Genomic DNA, 23,618 nt, shown 5'->3' with positions numbered 1-23,618 from the left:
CCAGTGCTGCCGAAAGCGCGTTAACAGGTCAGGTCGGTTAATAATCAATTTTTTGTATGTTTGGGATATGGCCTTCTTGGTCATGGGGTCAAGTATTAGCCTGTCTTCTAGCGGGGAAGCCTCAGGAAGTGACCCTCCCCCCTCCGGTATCGCTGTTGTAAGAGAATGGCTGATCTTCAGATATCTAAATGTTGCGGTTTGTGCGAGGTCATAGTCCTTCTGCAGATCTGCAAATGTGTCAACCCTTTGGAATTCCACCTCTCCCACTGTTGATATATCTATCAGATCCCACTTATCGAGCCCGGGGCAAGTACTCAGGCGGCACAACTGTTCAGGCTCCCAGAGAAGAGTTGCACGTGTAATGTTGTTGTGCCAGCTCAATTTTTTGTTGACAGCATGCCAGATTTCAATTATGCGGGCAGACGGTCCGGTAAGGCCCAATTTCGTGGGGTTCCTGTATAATGCTTTGTGGTACCCACCTTCTCCCATGAGCCACTTATCTGTGTGGAAACTCAGGTCACCCCGATCACTGTGGGCCCAGCGGTTGACCACCACAAGTTGAGATGCCCAATAGTATGACCTAAGGTCAGGTAAGCGATTCCCCCGTCATACCATCCCGCCGTGAATCCTCTCGTCTTGAATTCCCCCAGAAGCCTAAGACCCGTTGAGTTGAAGAAGGTAGCCTTTGTGAAGCAAGATTTACAAATTGATGGCAGGCATGTCTTGATTTTCCCCAAATCTAGTACAGAGATGCAGTCCAGGGGAAAGTTTTTCAATGATATGTATGAAGACTTCATCAATTTAGCCATCCTGTGATTGTTGTGGAATGCTGCTATACTTAAAGGGGCATGTGATGAGACTTAAGACTGTAATAGTTCTGAGGTGGCCAGGTAATTTGTAGACAGCAAATAAAAAAACAGTTCCATTGAGGGCTAAATGATGACTCCTGATGAGAGGTAAGTGGCAACCCTCATTTTGCATAACTGCCTAACGCACAAGTTACTTACCTTCAGTAACTATATTTCTGTAAGAGACATTAGTTAGTGATAGATTACTAACCTTAGAATTACCCCCAGGCCTCAGCAGTACCCCTGCGCAACGGAAGGTGGCATTGTACGGCTCCGCGTCCATCGTAGGCGTCATGATCGCCGGGATGACGTCGCGGCAGTTACTTAGACGCCGCCCTCGCGTGCTGACGTCCGTTCTGTACACGAGTTTCCGTGCCACGAACGCAGAGCCATGCAAGATACTGACCACTGGTGCATTGAAACTAGGGCCCTGAAAGGGATGACCTTAACCCTAGAAATCAGTTCGCAGAACGGGGAGGATGGGTGGGGCGGTACGGAATCTATCACTAACTAATGTCTCTTACAGATATATCGTTACCGAAGGTAAGTAACTTGCATCTGAAAGAGACACGTTAGTGGTAGATTCCTTACCTTAGAATAGATACCCCAGCAATACCAACCCTGGTGGTGGGTCTGCGAACCAAGATCACACCAGAAAATTCACGAAGAACAGAACGGCCAAAGAAAGTCTCTCCGGACATGGCTGTCAAGGCAATAATGCTTAGTAAAAGCGTGCAGCGAGGCCCACGTGGCTGCCTGACAGATGTCTTGCAGGGGGACACCACATCCCAATGCAGTAGTAGCTGCTGTAGCCCTGGTAGAATGGGCGCGCAACCCCACGGAGGTTCATTTTTAGCCAGAGAATAACAGGCTTTTATACACAAGACAACCCAGTGGGAGATAGTCCTCTTGTGTACAGCTCAGCCTTTCTTGGCGCCTACATAGCCAACAAAGAACTGGTCATCCACCCGGAACTGTTGTGTGCGATTCAGGTAAAATGAGAGCGCACGTTTTGGGTCCAGACGGTGGAGCCTCTCTTCCTCTCTGGAAGGGTGCAGAGGCGGAAAGAAAGTGGGCAAGGTGATAGTTTGCCCGATGTGGAAGGGAGTAACAAGCTTTGGCAAGAAGGAAGGACGAGTGAGGAGCACAACCTTGTCCGGATGAACAGACAGAAAAGGAGGTTTACAGGAAAGAGCCTGGAGCTCACTCACGCGCCAAGCAGAGGTGATGGCAACCAGGAAAGCAGTCTTCAAAGTTAGTAAACGAAGAGGACAGTTGTGAAGCAGCTCAAAAGGAGCACATTCCAAATAAGTAAGAAACAGATTCAAGTCCCACTGCGGCATCACAAACAGAATAGGAGGGAAAAGGTGAGTAATGCCTTTGAGAAATCTACTTAGACAGGGGACTTGAAAAGAGAGGGCTGATCAGGGAGCCTGAGAAAGGCCGAAATTGCAGAAAGGTAGCCCTTAATAGTGCCCAGAGGAGAGCACTGCCGGGCCAAAGAAAGAAGTAACAAGAGGACTTCTAAAAGAGGGGCAGAAAGGGGATCCGCAGCCTTTGCTGTGAACCATGTCACAAATTTGTTCCACCTGCAGGCGTATACCAATTTAGTGGAGGGACGCCTGGCTGCCAGAATGATTTCAAAGACTTCAGGAGGCAAGTCAAATAGAATCAACTGTCGCCGCTCAAGCTCCACGAATGGAGGTGGAGGCTGGACAGGTTCGGGTGAAGGACCGTCCCCTGCTGCTGTGACAGAAGATCCTCCCGAAGAGGCAGTCGGATCGGGGGATCCACGCTCATACTGAGTAGCTCGGGATACCAAACTCTTCGAGCCTAGTCCGGACTTGGGCCCGGTCACGCCTGATCTTCAGCACTCTGGGTAGAAGTGGTATAGGCAGAAAGGTGTACAATAGACCGCAACTCCACTCGTGACGAAAAGCATCGCCGAGCGAGTGCCGTTTTGGAAATTCCAACGTTCAGAACTACTGACATTTCATGTTCTCTTCGGTGGCGAATAGATCTAACCAATGCTCTCCCCACTGTTGAAAGAGACCTTGCGCCACCTCCGAGTGAAGACACCATTCGCGATCTATCATGCATCTGCGGCTGAGTTCGCCCACCCTGGTGTTCAAAGAGCCTGCCAAGTGTTGAACCACCAAGGAAATGCCTTGATGTTCCAGCCATGTCCAGAAACGCAGAGCCTCCGGACACAGGGTCCACGACCCCACTCCACTTTGGCTGTTGCAGTACCACTTGGCAGTGGTGTTGTCTGTGAACACCTGCACTACTCTCCCCTTGACAGAGGGAAGGAATGCCTTCAGTGCAAGTAGGGTCGAACAGAACTCCAGAAGGTTGATATGGAGCCTGGACTCCGCCGGAGACCAGAGGCCTCTGATCTCCGCCTCTCCCATGTGGCTGTCCCATCCCAGGAGGGACGCATCAGTCACCACAGTGTGCTACGGTTGGGGAAGGGAGAGTGATGTGCCGCTGACCCAATGCTGGTTCGTGAGCCACCACTGCAACTGTTGTGCAGTGCCCTCCCAGATCAGGACATACTCTGACTGGTCCCCTTGATGCTGCGCCCACTGGAACTTCAGGTCCCACTGCAGAGCCTGCATATGCCATCTGGCATGATTGGTCAGCAGGATGCAGGAGGCCATGAGGCCCAGCACCCTCAAGGTCATCCTGACCGAAACCCAGTACAAGGGCCAAAAGACTGGAATCATAGCCCGAATGTCCCGGACTCGCTGTTCGGGATAAACCCGAAACCGTGCAGTGTCCAGAACCGCTCCGATAAAGAGGAGCTTCTGAGAGGGAATCAGGTGCGACTTCGGCACATTGATGGAGAACCCCAGCAAATGCAGGAGGTCGGCCGTAGTCGGTGAGAGACGACTGCCTGGGGCGAGCCCGCCTTCAACAGCCAGTCGTCGAGATAGGATAAGACTGAAACCTCTGATCTGCGAAGATCAGCTGCGACCACCGGCATCACTTTCGTGAACACCCGAGGGGCGCTGGTAATGCCAAAAGGGAGCACGGTGAACTGAAAGTGCTCGTGGCCTACCGTGAACCGTAGGTAACGCCGGTGGGCTGGCAGGACGGGGATATGAAAATAAGCGTCCTGCAAGTCCAACGCTACCATCCAGTCGTGCGGGTCTAGGGCAGACAAGACCTGAGCAAGTGTGAGCATCTTGAACTTCTCCTTCCGGAGGAAGCGATTGACGTTTTCGAAGGTCTAAGATAGGACACAGGCCCTTGTCCTTCTTTGGAACAAGAAGTAGTGGGAGTAACAACCACAACCTACTTCTCATGTCGGAACGCACTCGATGGCCCCCTCGGCCAAGAGGGCCACAACTTCCTGCTGAAGTGCCAAGTGATCCCCCGACATGCGGTTGTACTGAGGTGGCATGGCTGGAGGGGTAGTCTCGAAGGGGAGGGTGTGGCCCCTTCGGACTATCTGTAAAACCCACATGTCCGAAGTGATGGTGCGCCAGTGGGGGGGGGTGATGGCAATTCCTGCCTCCCACTGGCGTTTGGTGGGCCTGAAACACCGGACTAGGAAGGTTTGGAGGTAGTGGTGGCAGGGGAGGAGGTGGACTGACCCATCCGCTGGCCCCGTGACCCATCTCGGCGGGCCCACGTCCGCGGCTGCGCTGAGACTGTTGCTGCGCAGGCCTGTGACTTTGAAACAAACGTGTTTGGGCGTCCCTTCCTTGGCCACGAAAGGAGCGAAAAGCAGAAGCCTAAGGAGCGCTCGTGGCCGAAAGACCCAAGGACTTGGCCGTAGCCTGCGAGTCCTTAAAACGCTCCAACGCACGGTCTGCCTTGTCGCCAAAAAGGCGTGTGCCATCAAAAGGCATGCCCAGAGTATTCTGGACATCCCCAGAAAAGCCAGTTGTCCTCAGCCAGGCGTGACGGTGTAGTGCTACTGTCATGGAAATCGCTCTGCCCAGCGAGTCGCTGGCGCGAAAAAAAGAAAGAACTGACATCAGCGCGCGAGGGCGGCGTCTAAGTAGCTGCCGCGACGTCATCCAAGCGGTCATGACGCCTATACCAGACGTGGAGCCACACGACGCCACCTTCCAACGCACAGGGGTACTCTGCAGACGAAAACTTTCCTGATCCAGTCTGACACCTGGGGGTAATTCTAAGGTAAGGAATCTATCACTAACGTGTCTCTTTCAGATTTTATCTCACAGATGTGACTAGTCTTGAAGTGGAATGTGGAGGACCCAAGCTGATGGATAAGTGGTGATACAACAGCATTATGGTGGTTCGTTGGTCTTTGGCATGTTACTTCTTCTGCCCCAATTCAATCCTCTCCTTTTCCTTCCCCCCAAGGCAGGTTTGTAGTGCTTATTTCGGTTTCATATTTGACAAAAATAGTAAAATTGGTACTTTCAATTATGGCCTCATACTCTTCTGGCCTATACTATTAGTAAGAGAAGTTGCATGGGTATGCCCAGTCCCAACTGAGAGAAGCTACCCGACTTCAAGTCAAGGATATATTACAAAGGTTGAACAGGGGTAGGAAACTGGTAGCCCACCCTAATCTGACTGCATTAGTGAAGAATGACAATGTTATTATGGATGAATCTAGTAAGGGTCCAAATGTGTGTGTCTACACAGCAGTCACAGAAGGTAACTAAGAAGTGCTATGACCTCATCTTGTTCTAGTCTGTACCAATGACTGACATTTGCTTCAGCTTTGAATTCAAAGACCACTTCAGATATTGGGTACTCCCAGAAAACTTTAACCATGCCACATAGGGGTCTCCCTTTACCCAAACCATTTGGTGAGTATTTGCTGAACTTGTTTGAGTGCAGCAGTAGTTTTTAATCTGCAGGACTTAGATCACGAAGAGAAGGCACAATAGAAAGTTCATCATAATGCAGTTTAGTATGCCAAGGCATGATATTGCAAAATTTCACCATCTTCATGGGTTGTAATATTACAACTTCAGTTGATGTGAAAAGCCAACTATATATAATGTGCTCAGGGTGATGGACACCTAGATATCGAAATCTCTTTGCAAACAATATAAATTAATAACTGGATGCGTCCTAGTAAACATATCCTCGTTCTCCACCACATTTGAAGACTTGTCCGCAAGGTTGTCAATTCCCAAGTGAGAAAGTCAAGCTCACTTGCACAGGTTCAGGAGATAGCTATTTGCTGCAAACAGGCATGGGACATCATCTATGTACTGCTTTACTTTGTAATAGACAGATAATAAGGATAGATCTGCAATTTCAGCATTGTTTTTGGATACATTGGACTAATGGTTCAATTGAAATAAGAAACAAGAGGGAATAAAAGGCAGCCTGGTTTCATGCTTCATAATACTTTGATAGCTGTGGAATGCTTAGAGTTCAGTTTAAGATGGCTTGAGGACGGGGAAAGTTAGCAGGACAAACAGTTGTGTGTTGGGAAGAAATTATGTGTTGGCTAGAAACCCTTTAAGAAGATTCCAATTGACACGTTCAAAGTCCTTCCCTGCATCCAGTGACAAGACCTCATCCATTATTTATCATCGGCCAATCTTTGTATTCCGTTCAATACAAGGAATATTTCTTCACCCCCTTATCTACACTTTTCAAAGCCAATTTGCTCTATTCAATTAAACAGAGTATAACCTTATTTAGCCACTTTGCAATTACCCTTCCACCGCACTTTCAGAGAGATTCATCTATATAAGCCACATAACTCCTAATCTTTACCCAGGCAAAGGGTGTTAGCTCAATTACATTGTCCGTCATAAAAGGTGTGATTTTGTGAGAATCCAAGCAGCAGGTGAAGATCCGGACGTCCGTTTCTTTCCACACCAGAAGTGCGGAGCCATGAATAACACTGACCACTGGTATCTGAAACTAGGGCTCTGAAAGGGGAAACAGTCCTACGTCTATAACCCGTTCGCAAAGCAGGGAGGACGGGTGGATAGGAAAGGAATCTGCGGCTAGACAGTCTCTACTAGATAAGGTGTTCCCGAAGGTAAGTAACTTGTTCATCCTACAGTTAATTCTAGCCACGGATTCGATTGGCTCTGCAGAACGATTTCATACAAAAGTCTGCATTGTCGATTGGGCGAAGTACCCATCCCTATGGACTTGACTGTCCAGGCAGTAGTACTGGGTAAATGTGTGCAGAGCCAACCACGTTGCTGCCTGGCAGATGTCCAGGACCGGTACTCCCCGTGCGAATGCAGTGGTCGCAGTCTTGTCTCTGGTGGAATGATCACGCATGCCCTCAGGGCAGTTGCTTCTTGGACAATGCACAGCATAATTTGATAATGAGCATGATCCATCAGGGGATTGTACATTTTTGAACTGCCTCTGCTTTCTGGGCTCCGATATACCCCACGAAGAGTTGGTCGTCCACCATGAGCTCTTTTGAGCAGTCAAGGTAGAATGTAAATGCTCTTTTTAGGTCCAGCCGGTGGAGTCGCTCCTTTTCCTCAGAGGAATGAGGCAGACTGCAAATGATGCGCAGGGTGATGGACTGGCCTACATGAAAGGGAGTGACAACCTTCTGTAGGAAGGAAGCTCTAATGCGAAGGACCAGTTTGTCTGGGAAGATGTTGAGAAATGGAGGCTTAGTTGGCAAAGCCAGGAGTTCACTGACCGTCCGGGCAGATGTTATTTCCACTAGATACACGGTCTTGATAGTCAGCAGCCCGATAGGGCAGCTATGGAGTGGCTCGATGGGAGTGCACATTAGTAAAATCAAGACTAAATTTAGGTTCCACTGAGGCATGAAGGGAGAAGGTAAGAACAAGTGTTGGAGACTTTTCAGAAACTTATGTGCAATAGGGGACTTGAAAAGGAATGGCTGAGATTGCAATCACAGAAATACAGAGAGCAGAAAGATAACCTTTTAAGGTGCCCAAAGCAGACCCCTGCTGGGCAAGAGAAAGAATGAACAGAAGGGCCTGAGAAAGGGGAGGAGAAAGGGGATCAACCCGTTAGTCCGGAGCCACAAGGATGACTCGGCACAGTCGTTCCTGATCTTCTTGAGAACTTTGGGCAGGAGTGGTATGAGCGGAAAGGCATACAGGAGAGGCATGAGCTCCACTCAAGATGAAAAGTCTACGAGCGACAAACTCCTTGGAAACTTCATCGCGCAGAACTGCTGACATTGCGCGTTCTCAGCAGCAGCAAACAGATATAACCAAGGTTCTGCCTACGGCTGAAAGAGACCTTACACCACCTCCGGATGGAGATGCCATTCGTGATGTGCTATGCATCTTCGGCTGAGTTTGTTTGCCCTGGCTTTAAGAGAACCCGCCGGGTGGTGAACCACCAGGGAAATGCCCTGACATTCCAGTCATGTCCAGAGACGCAGGTCCTCTTGACAAAGGGTCCACAACAACATCTCACCCTGTTTGTTGCAGTACCAAATGGGGTGGTGTTGTCCGTGAACACCTGCACTAGCCTTCCCTTGATGGAGAGTAGAAAAGCTTTCGATGCCAGCTGGATCGTTTGGAGCTCCAACAGGTTGATGTGGAGTCCGGATTCCGCTGGAGACCAGAGTCCTCTTATCTCCACCTCTCTCAGATGGCTGCGCCATCCCAGGAGTGACCCATCTGTCACTACGTTCAGTTCTGGTTAGGGAAGGGTGCGGGGGTATGCATCGACCCAATCACGGTTCGTTAACCACCAATGCAGATCTTTTGCAGTGCCCCCTGAGATCTGGACCATGTCGGAGAGATTCCCCTGATGCTGTGCCCACTGGAAAGTCAGGTCCTACTGCAGAGCCCCCATATACACGGGGGCGGTAGCCATAATGCAAATCAGCCTCAGAGTCAGTCTCACCGAAATCTAGGCTAGAGGCTGAAACATTAGTATCCTGGACTCGCTGTCTTGGAGCATAAGCAGGAAACTGCACTATGTCCAAGACAGCTCCACTGAAAGGAAGTGTCTGAAAAGGGGTCATGTGGGACTTCGGCACGTTTATAGAGGCACGCCGTAGTCTGGAGATAGGAGAAGACTGCTTGGGACAAGCCGGCCTTCAAAAACCTGCTGTCGAGATAGGGAAATACTGGCACCGTAGATCTCTGCAGATGAGCTTCAACCACTGCCATCACCTTGGTGAACATCTGAGGGGCTCTGGTAAGGCCAAAGGGAAGCATGGTGAACTGAAAGTGCTCATGACCTACCATGAGCTGCAGGTAATGTCTATAGGCAGGTAGGATGGGGATATGGAAGTACGCATCCTGCAAGTCCAATGCTACCAGCCAGTCTCCCGGAGTCCAGGGTAGACAGGACTTGAGCAAGCGTGAGCATTTTTAATTTCTCCTTTTTCAGGACGTAATTGAGGCGGCGCGGGTCTAGAATTGGAAGAAAGCCTCTGTCCTTCTTGGGCACCAGAACGTAGTGGGAATAGCAACCACAACCTATTTCTGCTGCTGGTACCCTCTCTATGGATCCCTTGGCCAAGCGAGCTGCCACTTCCTGGTGGAGTAAACAGAGATGGTCATCCTTCAGCCTGTCGTAAGTGAGTGGCATGAGTGGAGAGGTAGTCACCAAGGGGAGGCAGTAGATTCTTCCGGCAATCTGAAGAACCCAATGGTCGGATGTTATCGACTGCCAGTGGTGCAGGTGATGGCGTATCCTGCCTCCCACTGGGTGCCCGTGATGGCCAGAGGGCAAACTAAAGAAGTTTGGAGGTTGCAGCTGACGCTGGAGTGGTGGGCTGGCCTAACCTCTGGCTACCTGACTCACGGGCCTGTGGGTACAGCGTCCTCAGCCACAAATGGTCTGGGACGCTTGCATGCTGTGGTGGTTGGGCGGCAAGAAGCCCTTTTGTCACCATGAAAGGAGCGAAAGGCGGACTGGTGTTGGTGAGGGGTCATGTTAAGGCCAAAGAACCTGACCATAGCTCTGCTATCCTTGAATCGCTCTAGCGCCGAGTCGTCCTTGTTCCGGAAGAGACAGGAGCCATCAAAGGGCATGTCCATGAGCAAGGCCTGATCATCCCCCGAAATATCAGTGGTTCTCAACCGGGCGTGGTGCAGCTCTGCCTAGTGAGTTGGTCGTATCCAACCCACACCGTTTGCTGAACTTGGCTGCGTCCCTCCCATTAGCAACAGCTTGGGAGAGTATGCTCAGGCCCCCCTCTGAAACCACTGACAGCACCCACGCAACCCAAGTCCCAAAGTGAGTGGGAATACCAGCCCAAAAGGCAGGCAGTGTTCACCGACCTCAGTGCCAGGCTAGTGGAAGAAAACATCTTTCCCAAGGTATCCAGCCTCTTCAATTCCCTGTCTGGCAGAGTGGCAGGGAATGAGCCAAGAATACGTTTGTAAGTGGAGGCTTGGACCACCAATGTCGTGTAGTTCCTATATTACCTATACAGCATCTGTGCGTTTTGGATAAACTGTGGGATTGGTGGCGGACTGATTCTGTGCACCCCCACCGGATATGTTAGCCTGTCTGTATTAGCTAGCTCACAGTGCCACTAGAATCTCCTCTTATCGGGAGAGAATAGTTTCTGGCAACCTCAGAACATGACAACCCTGATCCCCCAGGATAGTGGAAACAATGTACTACTTTTCGCTCAGTCACTAGTGCCAACTTAATTTGTCTCAGAGATACACAGAATAAACAGTCTGGGCATTTCAATAAGAATATATTGAACAGTTGTTATTCTAGTGTAGAATAGATGAGCTGCAACAACCATTGGACAGTAGCAGAGATATTATTAGCAATACTACAAAAGTAAAGGGATGGTATAGTTCTACCATCTTGCAGTAATCATGAATATATACAAGCACATAGAATACATGATAAGTGCGTACTCCTACAATGTCTCCCTAACTAGATGTACCTAAATGTATCTAGCATCTGTGTAGGTGTTATGCCAAGAATCACTCTAGGATCTAGTCCACCTCATTACCTGAGAATTAGAGAATGCGGTACCCCGTCCTGGTCTCGAGTTGGACACCCCGCGAGGGATGTTAGACCACTGCTAGCTGGAGCGTCTGCATGCAGGAACCTCAGCGTCTCTGGTCAGTGTGTTAGCTGGGAAGTCACGGTCTCCTCCGTCTCTCTAAGCAAGACATGCTGTATATATACCCACAGGTCTCCCCAGGAGTCCTACCTTGCTGTGTTACTGTGCCAGCCGGAAGTCCGTGAGGGATTCATTAAATGGGAGAAGCGGTTTGGATGGTGAGTCTCCCAGCTGAATCACCTCAGTCAAGATGTTAGTCTTGTCAGCCACAGAGGGTAGCTGAGGGGCCAGGTCTTCAGACACCTTTCTCACCACCATAGCAAATTAGGCTCCCTCCTCCGTAGCCACGGTAGGAGGAAAGACCAAGCCAGTATCTAGGGAAGTGTCCAAACCACAGGCCCCTGCCGGATCCTCACACCTGTTGTCTCATTGGGTTCTACGGGCTGGTATCCATTAGGTTCCAGTGACCCCTCCTAATCTTCCCCAAGTCCTAGCCTATAGTAATAAGGCTCAGGCTTTGGTCTGGAGGGAATGGCATTGGTGAACACCCATCCAACTCTGTGTCAGAGTCGAGGATGAAAAAGGGGGTGACACTGCCACTGGGCACTAGGGACAACAGTAGTGGGGCCGGTGCAGGTCGAAAAGCCTTGAACGGCGTTGGTCCGGATCCGTCCATGGATTCAAGGGGCCCGTCTGGCACGGCACGCAAACCTGCCGGCGGCAAACCAGTAAGGCCCCTCCTGATCCCACAGGGCCAGACAGCGCACCAGTGGGGCCCAACCACCCAAATATGAGGTGCATTGTCACATAAAACTTACTGAGTTGGGTGAGGGTCCCTTCGGCTCCCGGAAACTCAGGGAGGTGTGGAGACAGTACTGGTTCAACCATGGAGCCAGGCCTCGAAAGCAGACGTTCCCTCATCTCATCAGATGACTGATGGTCGGGGCGGAGATCTCTTCAACTTCTTTGTTCTTCCTTTTTTTGTGGGACTTACCCGAACACCCAGATGAGTTCGAAGATGATAGATGACTCCTTGAGCCAATTCCAGGTCCTTCCACTCAACCAGGATCAAGATCAATGCGGCAGCGCATGTCTAGTGGCAAGGAGTTAGAGGGACTGTTCCCGCAAGGCCTTGTGGTGCATGGCACGACAACTGATGCAGGTGAGGTGTGGGTACTTCACAGACAGTTGCAGGTTGCCCAGCCTTCCTCGTGGACATACTTCACACCAGGAGACAATGTCTCAAAAAATTATTTGACAAAAGGTCGAAAAACATCAGTCAAAAAGTGACTGGGGGCAGCTCTTCTATGGATCTGCACTGACTGGCACGGAAAGAAAAAGAACCGACGTTAGTGTACTAGGGTGGCGCTTACATAGGCAATGTGCACATCACTTCCTGCACGGACGACGCCAACACCACCACATGCAGCTGATCAACTCCACCTACTTGCACACAGAGGTACCGGTCAATAACTTTTTTCGGATCCAGTCAGATAGCCAGGGATAATTCTAAGGTAAGGAATCTGCAGCTAGAAGTCTCTATCAGAGGTTTTGGATATGTGCATGGCTCTGACCTTGTCATGATTCGGTGGACGAGTACATTTCCACATTATCTTCCTTTTCGCAATACATATGCTTGGAGTGAAGTAGCTGTTTAGAGTCTGATATGGTTAAGATAGCTTCTAAATTCCCTCCTCAAATTTCTCAAGGACCTGTTGAAGCTCAAAAATCTCAGTATGTTTTTCTATATTACTCCAATTGGCTTTCTTAACCAAATCTTTGTTTTTGATGACAAGCAATCAGTTGGAGCAGTCAGTGCCTTAGCACAGTCTTATAATGTGTGTAGTTGAACCTTGGCATGAACAGTCTTCCTAATATAATAACCTATGGGTTTTAATGACCACCTTTCTCCCATTATGGCCAATAAGAACAACCAGATTCAGTCTCTCAGGCCTATGGAGTCAATCTTTTTATAGGGTTGAGCCAGTTGACTACAGGAGAGTAGCATAGTTTAACAGAATAGACTCCATATGGACACTGCGAATCCCATCGTGTATCATGGGGGAAATCAGTCTGTAGCCTATTCAAGAATGGCTTCAATGTACACTGAACTAGAAAGTGTAATTTCTTTTCCATGGGGAACGGATGTGGTTTGGAAGCAAAAGAGATACTGCAGGGAAATGAATACAGACTTCAAAAGGACTGCATCTCCCTTCAGTGGGTGGGGTTCTTGGAGCAGAGCCACATCAACACTTAATCCTAAAGCAGTTTCACTAAGGCACTAAGCTTTACATGCGATTCCAGTCCCTGAACAGTGATCATTAAAATGGAAGTGAGATTATCTGTTCCCCGCAGCGGATTATGCAAGTGTAGTAGGATGAAGCAATCATCTACAAAAGGTAAAACACACAAAAATACAAAAATCCTAATGACAATATAATATAAGAGCAGAATAAGAACTAAAGAACATTCAGTACCTAGCATGTGAATGTTCCATATTCTACACCTCAATATCCTGGTGCTCCATTCCCTCAATTTCAAAAGGTTTACACAAGAGATATTAGGATCCCTTATTAAAAAAAGAAAAGAAAAAAGCTTAAATTCCAACAGCTGAGCTACAAGGAACCAATGGTGCGATCTCCTGGTATTTCTCTAAAGGTCCTGGGTTTTTTGAGTATATAAACCTTTAATAGTTAATGGTTATGTATTTTTGGGATCCCCGGGTAAACAGCACTGTTGTGGTCCAACTTGAACAGGACCACTGTCGGAACAGCAAGTACTTTGATTCCGGGATGATAGCTACTAGATATTTTCAGCCATTCTCAGTTGGTGCATATCATCCACCCCCGCCCGCCCCACACAGCTAATGATACATTTTATCCTCTACAATATTCCACAGGGAACTCCTCGATCCTGCTGAACATTCTAGCTTTTCCCATTGCCATTTGTTGGACACGAGCTGTTGGGATTATGATAAAATTCCTAACAGTTGCTCCAAGTGATGCAAAAATGACTTAATTGCAATATTAGTTCTCCATATAGGAATGAGCACTAAATTCATTAATAGTGAACATATCTCCATGTATGAGCAGGATACCAAAACACTTTTGTAGGAAAGTATTATCGGCTTCTTATGGTTACCCCCACTTTTTGCTGCTGTCTCACTGTTTTTGGACGAATGTATGACGATACAACGCGTGGTGTTACCACGCAGTAGGTAACAACACGGTTGTTATAACAACCGCATTGTTACCACACGTGGCTTTACATCGCAAGTCGTTTCTATGACTTGCGCTAGATGGCGCGCTGGACTTAGGAATAGTATAAATTACTATTCCTAGCGCAACAGCAGGGAATGTGTTGGATTTGAAATCCAACACATTCCCTGGTGTTACACGCCAACTAGCGCAAGTCGTAGAAACGACTTGTGATGTAAAGCCACGCGTCATGGTAACGCGGTCGTTGTAACGACCGCGTTGTTACCTACCTGCGTGGTAACAACAACGTTGTAACCGCTGTTTCCCTTTTTGGACTAGTCTGACTGGGATCCTGCTAACCATCAGTCCCTAGTATATGGTACACCATGTACCCAGGGCATAGGTACCCCAGAGGCCTCCCATGGGCTGAAGCATGTATTATGCCACCCCTGAGAGGTCAGTCAAAATGACACAACAGGTCTGCTACAGCAGCCTGTGTAAGCTGGTTCGCTATATCTATCTAAATCACTACACTTAAAAACTTATCAGTCACCCTTATAGCAGGCCTTAACAATCCTGAAGGCAGGGTGCTGGGTTTTATGTGAGAGGGTGCCCCTGCATGAGCGGAGCCCCTCTGCAGCCTTTGTAGACCATTCTCCGGGGTGGTCTGTGATGCAGCCAGACATATAGGTTAAGTTGCATTATAACCTTGTGGTAAACGCTAACTTTAAAACAGCTGCTTAGAAACATGACATGTTTGGTGCCAAACACCTTGGAATCATACCTCCACACCAGTAACTGGTGTGGGAGGTATGATTCCACCCTTCTGAAACCACTATTGTGGGTCACCGGTCTACCCGGTGCAAGCTTTCTCAACTGTTGTTTTTGCGCTTTCTCGACCCAGGCAGCACAAAATGGACGCTGCCAGCCACAGAAACGATTCTGCTCTCCTGCTGCTGAGCCAAGCTCGAGCAGAGGAAGGCATGACAATAGGCATCCTGTCACCTGACCACCTCCCCGACAGGGTTTAGTGTATTGGGGCTTGGTGGGTGCACTCTGAGAATGCCAGAAAGTCTGCACTGGGGGCACATTTGGTGTCCCTGTCCATAGTCCAGCTCAAACCAGTTCTGGGAGCCATTGGCTCCTGCTCTGGCGCAAAACTGGACAAAGGACATGGGTGTAGCCACCCCTCTGTCCTGCCCCTCCCCTAGGAGGGTCCCCTGAATCTGTCCAACCCTTTCCCGTGGGTATAAAGTGGGCTGCCTGGCTACAGGACATTAGATTTTACCTGGACAAGATTCTACTAAGAAGAAACCAAGTACTTAAGACTGTCTGCATGACACTGGACGACTGAAGAATCTCCCCTGGAGTAAATGAGTTACTCCCCTGCACTAGCAGTCACCTAAGCGCATCTGACCGGCTTGCATACTCCCGAGCTCCTGAGGACTCCGAAGATTTCAGCAGCACAGGAGGTGGGTTTCCGAAGGTCCCCGAGGTCTATCTGCCCTCTCAGCGATTCTGAGACCAGTATCCCTCATGGGAACCGCATAACCCGAACCCTGTGCACCACGTACATTTGCAACTGCATAGGCTTGTTGGCGACCTCTGAGCTTGTGCATTGGACTCCGAGTAGTCCTGACCCTTAGCTGTATTTGTACCGAAGAAATCCGGCCTCCTCGCACTGAGTGCTCAGTGGGCTGGTGCTTTGCAGACTTGCTTGAGGTCTCCTCGTGATCTCTGGTCCGTTGGCCTGTGGGTCCTGGCAAGGGTCACCTTGTTTGATCTTGGGCTTCCCTGGTTGCGCCAGACGTGCCCCGACTCCCCATTGCTTGTAGAGTCCCCTGGACCTTGCTGGTCCACACCGTAACCGGTTTGTCCTTCCTGCGTGGGTTGCATTTGCCAAGGCTTGTTGGTGCTCCAGCCGGATATCGACCCCTCAGCACTCAACATCCTTCGTGGGACAGCTCACCTTCGGATCCTGGTTGTCCTCAACGTCTCTTGGTCCCCGCGGCTGCAGAGTCAAACATCCCTTCTTCGCACCTGAAGCACCTGACATTGGTGGGCATTCGACTACCGAGCCCCAGGTCACCTGAAGTGACCCAGACTCTGTCCCCTCTGCTTTCAGGTTCCTATCACCTAGAATCCAGGCTTGGATCCCACCGGACACTCTTCGCCTTTCCAGCAGCAGTACTTCTTGGCAGCTCTCCACTGAAAACGACGAAGGTTTCTGACACCACTTAACCCCTATGCACCCGTCTCCTCTGGGATAGGTAACACGGGTACCTCGGTACTCATTGGTGGGTTGGCTCTAGAACCTCCTATGTTCCAAAGGGTTTGCTTGAAGTCCTCGTAGAAGTGTCCTAAAACTATAACTTTGCAACCACGACTTTCCCATACAGTTGTACGGAGCACGCGGTTGTGTTTTCTCACTGCACCCGTCCTCCGTGGGCTCCCTGTGTCACTGGCTTGGTTGGTTCCTTGGGGTCCCAGCGATTCTATGTGCTCTAGGCACAGTGTCTAGTCAAGTTGTGATTGTTATACCATTTCTTTAGTATATGGTTCAGTCTCCCCCTGGAGCCTGCTGTGTATTGTGCTACTTACGAATGTTCTATTGATTCATTATTGTGAGCTTGGTGTTCTAATCTGGTGTAGGGTCTAGAAGAGAGTGTTAAATTAATACACATTTTTATAGAACTACTGTGTGGTTCTCCTTTCATTTAGTCATTCAGGAGGTGATATTCTGGTAAAACAAGCTGCTTTACATTCTTTCAAGATTAAGCCTGAAGGCTGCTCTCCACAGCTACCACTAGGATAGCTTTCTAAAGGTTATCTTTGACCTCATACATCATAAGGGTTGTGTGGACTGGTACAGGCTGCCCACTTTAATTAGTGGACAGCATATACCAGGCCACCTTCTCACAACTTTTACAAGAGGGATATTGATTGTTTACACCTGTGCCTCATGCAAATCAGCAGAAGCAGACTTTGATGCTTTGCTTTTTTTACTTTAAAAGACGACAAATTTTAAAAAACTGAGCCAAACAGCATCAAGACTACACAAAAAGAAAAATGCACTGCAACTTTTATGGACGCATTCTAACTCTGCTATTTCAGTTGCAGGACACTGGCAGCCAAGTTAATCTTGATGCTTCAGGAAGGTGCAGGAATACTTCACTGGATGTGCCACAAGGTGCAATTCAGTGCTCCAGAATATCAGTGAAGATCCATGATACAGAGGGAAAAGTTACTTACCTTTAAGCCTAGTTCTCCATCATTGGGGTATCTTTACCTTCATAAACACTCACTGAATTTCCCTGCTTCTTGAGGGTTCCGATCAAGTCAAGACCTTTTTTCTTTAAACATCAAAATGGCAAACTATTTGCCTCGTATGGCATACCATAACTATAGCGGATTCATAATTATAAACGGTCTTTCAATGATGATCAGGAAGAAAGAAATCAGTGAATGAAGCTAACTCAGATAGGCTAGTCATCTTCCAAGTGAGAAAACAAAACACTGCCTTTTGACAAAAAAGGGCAATAAATCCAGAATGTAGTGCAGGGACCATAAGAAAGCAATTGACAAGGTCAAGTTATGGGTGGTGCCTAACAAGAATAGAGGACACTCCATCACCACTGTGCTTTCAGAATTTGACCCTCCAATCAGTTGTCTGTGAATCAGATGATCCAGTCACTGTCAAAACTACTTTTACAAGATTTTACATGCACTCAAGGATACACAAATGTTTGAAATAGGTAACCTGACAATCACTAGTATTCAAGTAACAGAAAAAACAACCATGAAGAATTACGTGAGTATAATAGGCAGCTAAGTAGAGCATTGGAACTAAAGATGGTTTAATGGCTATTACTAATGAGATATGTTCATATGGGAGACACAATGAAGAGATACAAGTCGTTAAAGTGGTTTTCTAGGAGCATTGAGTTGATCCCTACTGGTCAAGCATGGGGTGGTCACTAATGCAGTCTGATCTGATGTGGTCTCTAGCTTAGCAGTGACATGTATTTACTTGCTGCTTAAATGTAAGCCTGTCTGTGGGAGCACAAACGTTGGATGGTATGGTACAGGGAGACTGTCCTGGGGGTTGCCACACGGTTCAAAATCTTGGCTGGGAAGAGAAGTGACACTGTGATTATTCAGTACCACTGATGTGATGTTTACGTCTAACGGGGTGTGCCTGCCCTGACTTGCTTTTGCTTGCTATCTATTTATTGTTAGAAAAAACTATAAAAACACTTTAAAAAAAGAAAAATCAGCATTGATAAAATCTGTTAACAGCTTGGGGGGACTTTCATTGATCATGCGTAGTTTGCTCTTTAGAAAAGGTTGCAGAACTATGTAACAGAACATCATATGTGCTTACCCTATATTTGAGGCTAGGAATTGTTTTTAAGGTATGCATTGAAACTAGCAGGCACAAGGACCACAACAGTCACAGTACAATTTTGTTACAAATGAGAAACTAATGTTACATGTAGTAAAGATAAACTCAAATGTTGCATTAAATTCTATGAAAATGTTCTCAAATCAAAACTAGTAGGGCCATTCTAAATCTAAAAACAATCTAGGAGAGGCATCCAAATGTTCAGCACTGTTAAAATTGTTTAAACACTAACCAGATTGATACCGTGGCAAATCTATCTTTTTCGATTCCATCAACGCTAATGGCCAGCGAACTTTCCAAAGGATTTCTTTAACACAGCTTGTACCACACAACTGATCTACATTCAACAACAGTTATCAAACCTGATCCTGTAAACAGAGTAGTATCATACTGAACTTGGCGGACACCACAATTAACAACTTTTTCCAGTTTCCGTTAGCAGGGAGGGCCATCAAAACAGCCAGGGGGTAATTTCTATGAATTAGGCTAAATTGTAAGAATGATCTGTGGTTAAAACAAAATGTCTCGAAATGTATTTTACAAACTTATTACATGCATTTATATAAGCCCTGCCTTTTCCTTCTTCTAATGATATGCAATTTAGGGGAACAAGAATCTACCATATGGTAGCAAAACATACTTTTTAGAATACTGTAATTCTATTTTTTCCTCCTATTTTCAGTACTGGTAGTCGGAATCTCTAGGCTCAGTAATTTAGCTCCCTTTGTAGCTTTCCTGTGTTCATTTACGTCCGGTTAATAGTACAACACTATTTCATCTTTTTGTGCGGCAATTTTGATAAGAATAAAGAAACAATTATATGTTTGTAAATATATCTATGCAAATACTGTGTTTTATCATATGATTTGTTAAAACTGAATTAATTAAATATGCATGTTTCACAATGCAATGCTATAATGTAAATGCAGCTGCAACTTCAAGAAAAAGAACAAAAACAGATACCTTGACTAGTGGAATCAGGAGTTGGGTGTTCGGTTTTAGTTGATAAATCGACAGGTTGGTCATCCGTCTCGGAGGAAGATTGAACCTTCTGTGAGCAGTCAGAGGTAGAATCTGGTTCTATTTCTGACTTAACACTTGGGAGGACAAGTGCTTCACCTTCATTTGAGCTTACTACATCAGCTGAGCTGCTGACTTCTTCATTTGGGGATTTCTGATGGTAAAAAGTTCAATGTAGAATGTATTTCTCTCATTTGGCAGAATCAGTTATTTACAATGCATCATTTTAAAACAGTTTTACAAGTAGTCAAAACAGAGGAAAACATGCAATATTGAGTCAAACGATGGGGAAAACAATTGGAGCTACAAGATTTTCCAGTGGAATAACTGGTCTCCAAACAAAATTAAAAAACAAGTGTGAAGTACGAGTTACTTACCTTCGGTAACGATGTATCTGGTAGAGACGTTGTCTAGTCGCAGATTCCTTAACTTAGAATATCCACAGGCGTCAGACTGGATCCGGAATTTTTTTTGCAGCACCACCTCTGCGCGCTGGGGGACGGCGCCACACGACCCCGCCCGACGTCATCCACGTAGGTGACATCAGCGAGGTCATATAAGTCCCTCCCGACGCGCTGACGTCAGTTTTCTTTGGAGAAACTTTTCCGCGGCACAACGCTTAGCCACCAACAAAAAACTGTGAAAGTATGGGAACAGTGTGCGAGGAATGAAAATCCATGAGTAAAGAAGGAAGGTGGTGCAAGACACCATCGTAAAAGACAGAAGTAGACACTGCCCACATATAAGAAAATAAAGCTGTGAGAAATAGCCCCACAAGCAAAGCGAAGACCCTTCCCCAAGTGCAACAAGGGAAGGATATCTCAACAGACAGAAATAGACTGTCGTTACCATATGGAACTGTGTCGGCCAGCAAGAACGAAGCACAGAGAGAACAGTGCACTGCAGGAAGGTAGAAAAGACTGGCACTGTCCTTATAGAAATGGAGGTCTGAAACAGAGGTCAACAGATCCCCAAAGGACGACTGTAGAGGAGACCAGAACCCTGAGCCAACAAAAAAGGCGGAAGGGAGGGAAAGCAGCAGGAGAAGAAAAGAAAAAGAAGATGAATCTCCTGGTGAAGGTGAATCAAAAGGCACCATTTTACAGGAAGAAACCCTTTGGAGAGAGTCAGCTGTATATAGCAATCAAAAGGCACCCTTTTACAGGAAGAAACCCTTTGGAGAGAGTCAGCTGTATATGGCAATCCTCAAAGGGACTCAGCAATGTGAGCACCCGTGAGAGAAAAACCCATGGTAACTGAAAGAGGCCAGTGGAGAACCCCACTTGGTAAGGTTATCGCAGAACGGGGAGGCTGGGTGGGCGTTAAGGAATCGGCGGCTAGACAACGTCTCTACCAGATACATCATTACCGAAGGTAAGTAACTCGTAGATCTGATAGAGACATCTAGCCGCAGATTCCTTAACTTAGAATAGATACCATAGCCATACCCCAAGGGGGAGGTGGGTCTGCGACAGAACAACAAAAAGTGCCAAGCACTTGAGCCGGCAACAGAGTGACGGACAATCAGGGAGGCTGTGGCGGAACAGCCAGACAGCAACCCAACTAGCTCGGAAGAGCAAGAAATAACAAGATGCACACATCCCCAGAAGTGCCAGAATGGCACTACACCAGAGCTGAACAAGCATGAGAGGTAGAAACGGCACCAGCCATATACCAGAATAAAAGAAAGAGAGAGCGGAAAAAAGGGCCACTCTCAGCTTAATGGCATGCCATGTGAACACCTACCAAAGGTTGAGAAGAAACATGAAGAGATGCAATCAGAGCCTACCAGGCTAGTTCTCGGAAGGAAGGCCGGAGAGGCTACAGCCAAGAACCAAAGCTCAAGAGTTATTACTGAGCAATGCTTTTAGAAGCGCAGGCGGAAAAAAAAACCACGCCAAGTGCACACCCAGTCCCAAAGGGGGAACAGGGGGAACTGTAACAATCTAAGGCACACTGATGCGGGCCCCCACAGAAACATGCACAGAGCAAACAACCACAGAGACCACAAGGTGGCGTAGCTAAAAGAAGCATAAGTCTGCCCGACCAGGCAGAGTGAAGACTAAGGTGAGAACCAACACACGAAATACAGATATGCAGGGTGTAGACCTAGGACGACTGACATCAGAAGAGCCGTCCCGCATGCCCAGCTAATATAACATAATATAGGGTGATACCTAATGAAGGAGGCACATCCTAAGGAAGGGGAAGCAGAGGCACCAAAGTACCAAGGCGTAGAAACGGAGGAAGAATCACAGAATTCTAGACCACACCCTCCAACTGGAAGGAAAGTAACCCTGGGCAGAAAAAGAGAGAACATTCAGTACCGGAACACCAAGAAGGGAGCAGTGCAAAACCGGGGAACCACTCCAGTAAGTGGAACACAAAAAGGGGACCTCCTTGGCAATCCGCATGTATCACTGAAAAGCGCCCCGACTCAGGGAGACATTGAACCAGACCTTGCAGCCTCGAAGAGAGGTAAAGACGAAGAGTACCCATGGAACCTGTATATGTACATAATATTAATATATATAGCAAAGACTGGTAAACGGGCCACGACTATGCAACATGGATGCACAAGAACACACCTAGTGCATTAATGGCAGACGGTATCCGCATTGAAAGCATGATAAACACTGTAAAAACCTCCCAAGGAGGAGAATGAGGACAAAAAGCAAGCTGACCCATGACATATAGAAGGGGCGCCAAGGCACAACATTGAGCACCGTACAACGGCAGATAAAAGCACCAGATGACACCTAGATCCCAAGAGATCTTTTAGGCCCAGTTGACATAAAGCAGAGCTATATAATAGCATACAAGTACCCCACACGGAGTATGCACACCCCAACACGGGGAACACCTCTTAGGGAAAACCACAGTCCGACCAGGTACAACAATCTGTGGAACACTGCCACAGAAGGCTAACTGCCAGCTCAAAACGCATAATGCATCCAAAGGATGCTAAATAAAAGGGTAACTACCCCCGACCATGCGAAAAGAAGATTTGAGGATTACTGCCAGCCTAAAACACATAACGCATCTAAGGGATGCTAAATGAAAAGGGACGACTCCAAAACAAACGCCTGAAGAATAGAGGCCTAAGGGGGAGGGCGAAAGCCCGCAAGGAGGCGCTGAACAACCGAATCGGCGTGAGCTTCAAACAACAAAACCCCATCAAAGGGTAAATCAACAAGTCGCTCCCAGATACTCTCCGGAAAGACGCTATCCCGCAACTCTGCAGAGTCCCACAGGGCAGAGGTAGCCTGAGCCAGGACACACACTGTATTTAGGGACCGTAGGGCAGCACTAGTGGAAGCAAAGATGTTCTGACCACATGACTCAAGCCATCTGGACTCCCGGGAGGGAGGCGGCATTAGCCGGGGCAAGGAAGGGAAGGCAGTTTGCAAAACAAACCCCTGCACGTCAGGATGCACAAATAAGCAAACTGGATCATGCGGAGCAGGACGGTGCAAGACAGAATGAGCCACCGCTTCACCGGAAGCCGGCCGAACCAGGTACCCAAAAGGGCATCATAAAGAGACGCTTCCAAGGGCAGAAGCAGCTCCACATTCCCTGACCCACGGTGAAGGACATCAAGTAGAGGGTCCTCAGACAAGGGCGCTGAAGAGGGTTGCATGTTCAAAATCCGAGTGGCCAAGGAGACTACTCTCAGAAAAGTCACTCCAGCCTTGGTTGCCCTCCGTGGAGGGGACAGCAGCTCATCCATAGGTGAGGGCTGTAAGCTAACCCTCCCAAGACACTGAGGGTGCGACCAATGCCCAACTGAGGGGAGCCCCACTGATGAATGGGGGTCCTGATGGGGCTCCTGAGGAGGCGAGGAGCCTGCCGGGCCCGGGGGCTCCTGAGGAGGTGGGGATCCTGCCGGGTCCACATATTCTAAGGGGGGCACGGGCAACAATACATCCGGCGTCGCCGGGCGTGAGGGTGACGCCAAACCTGTTCAGACGCTCCCGGAGATGAGTCAACAACCCAGCATCGATGTGGCGCCAAAACAAGTTTATTTGGCGCCGATCGAGCCCCAGCCTGCACCGACTCGACTGCGTCTGGCATCGAGTCGGCCCCGTCCGGCGCCGAATCTACAACAAGTTCCCCTTCCGAAGAAGGAGATGGTGCCGGTTCCGGGGATGCCAGCCGCAGGCGCCGACTCAGCCTCTACCACAACAGCCTCCGACTCCGAA

At 48.1% G+C, this 23,618-nt stretch overlaps 1 protein-coding gene across 1 annotated transcript in view; it reads right to left on the bottom strand.

The window, feature by feature from the left end:
• RGPD4 (RANBP2 like and GRIP domain containing 4) overlaps positions 1 to 23,618 on the bottom strand; it is a 795,990-nt gene that overhangs the window by 66,601 nt on the left and 705,771 nt on the right. Inside the window, exon 24 of the mRNA XM_085622637.1 lies at positions 19,360 to 19,570. Within this exon, the coding sequence (XP_085478763.1) occupies positions 19,360 to 19,570 (211 nt within the window). The remainder of the gene's footprint in view (positions 1 to 19,359; positions 19,571 to 23,618) is intronic.

This window comes from Triturus cristatus, chromosome 8, assembly GCF_964204655.1.
Source record: "Triturus cristatus chromosome 8, aTriCri1.1, whole genome shotgun sequence".
NCBI classification, from domain to species: Eukaryota; Metazoa; Chordata; class Amphibia; order Caudata; family Salamandridae; genus Triturus; species Triturus cristatus.
The sequence above is the reverse complement of the archived record's forward strand: the minus strand, read 5'-3'. Positions and strand labels throughout refer to the sequence as shown.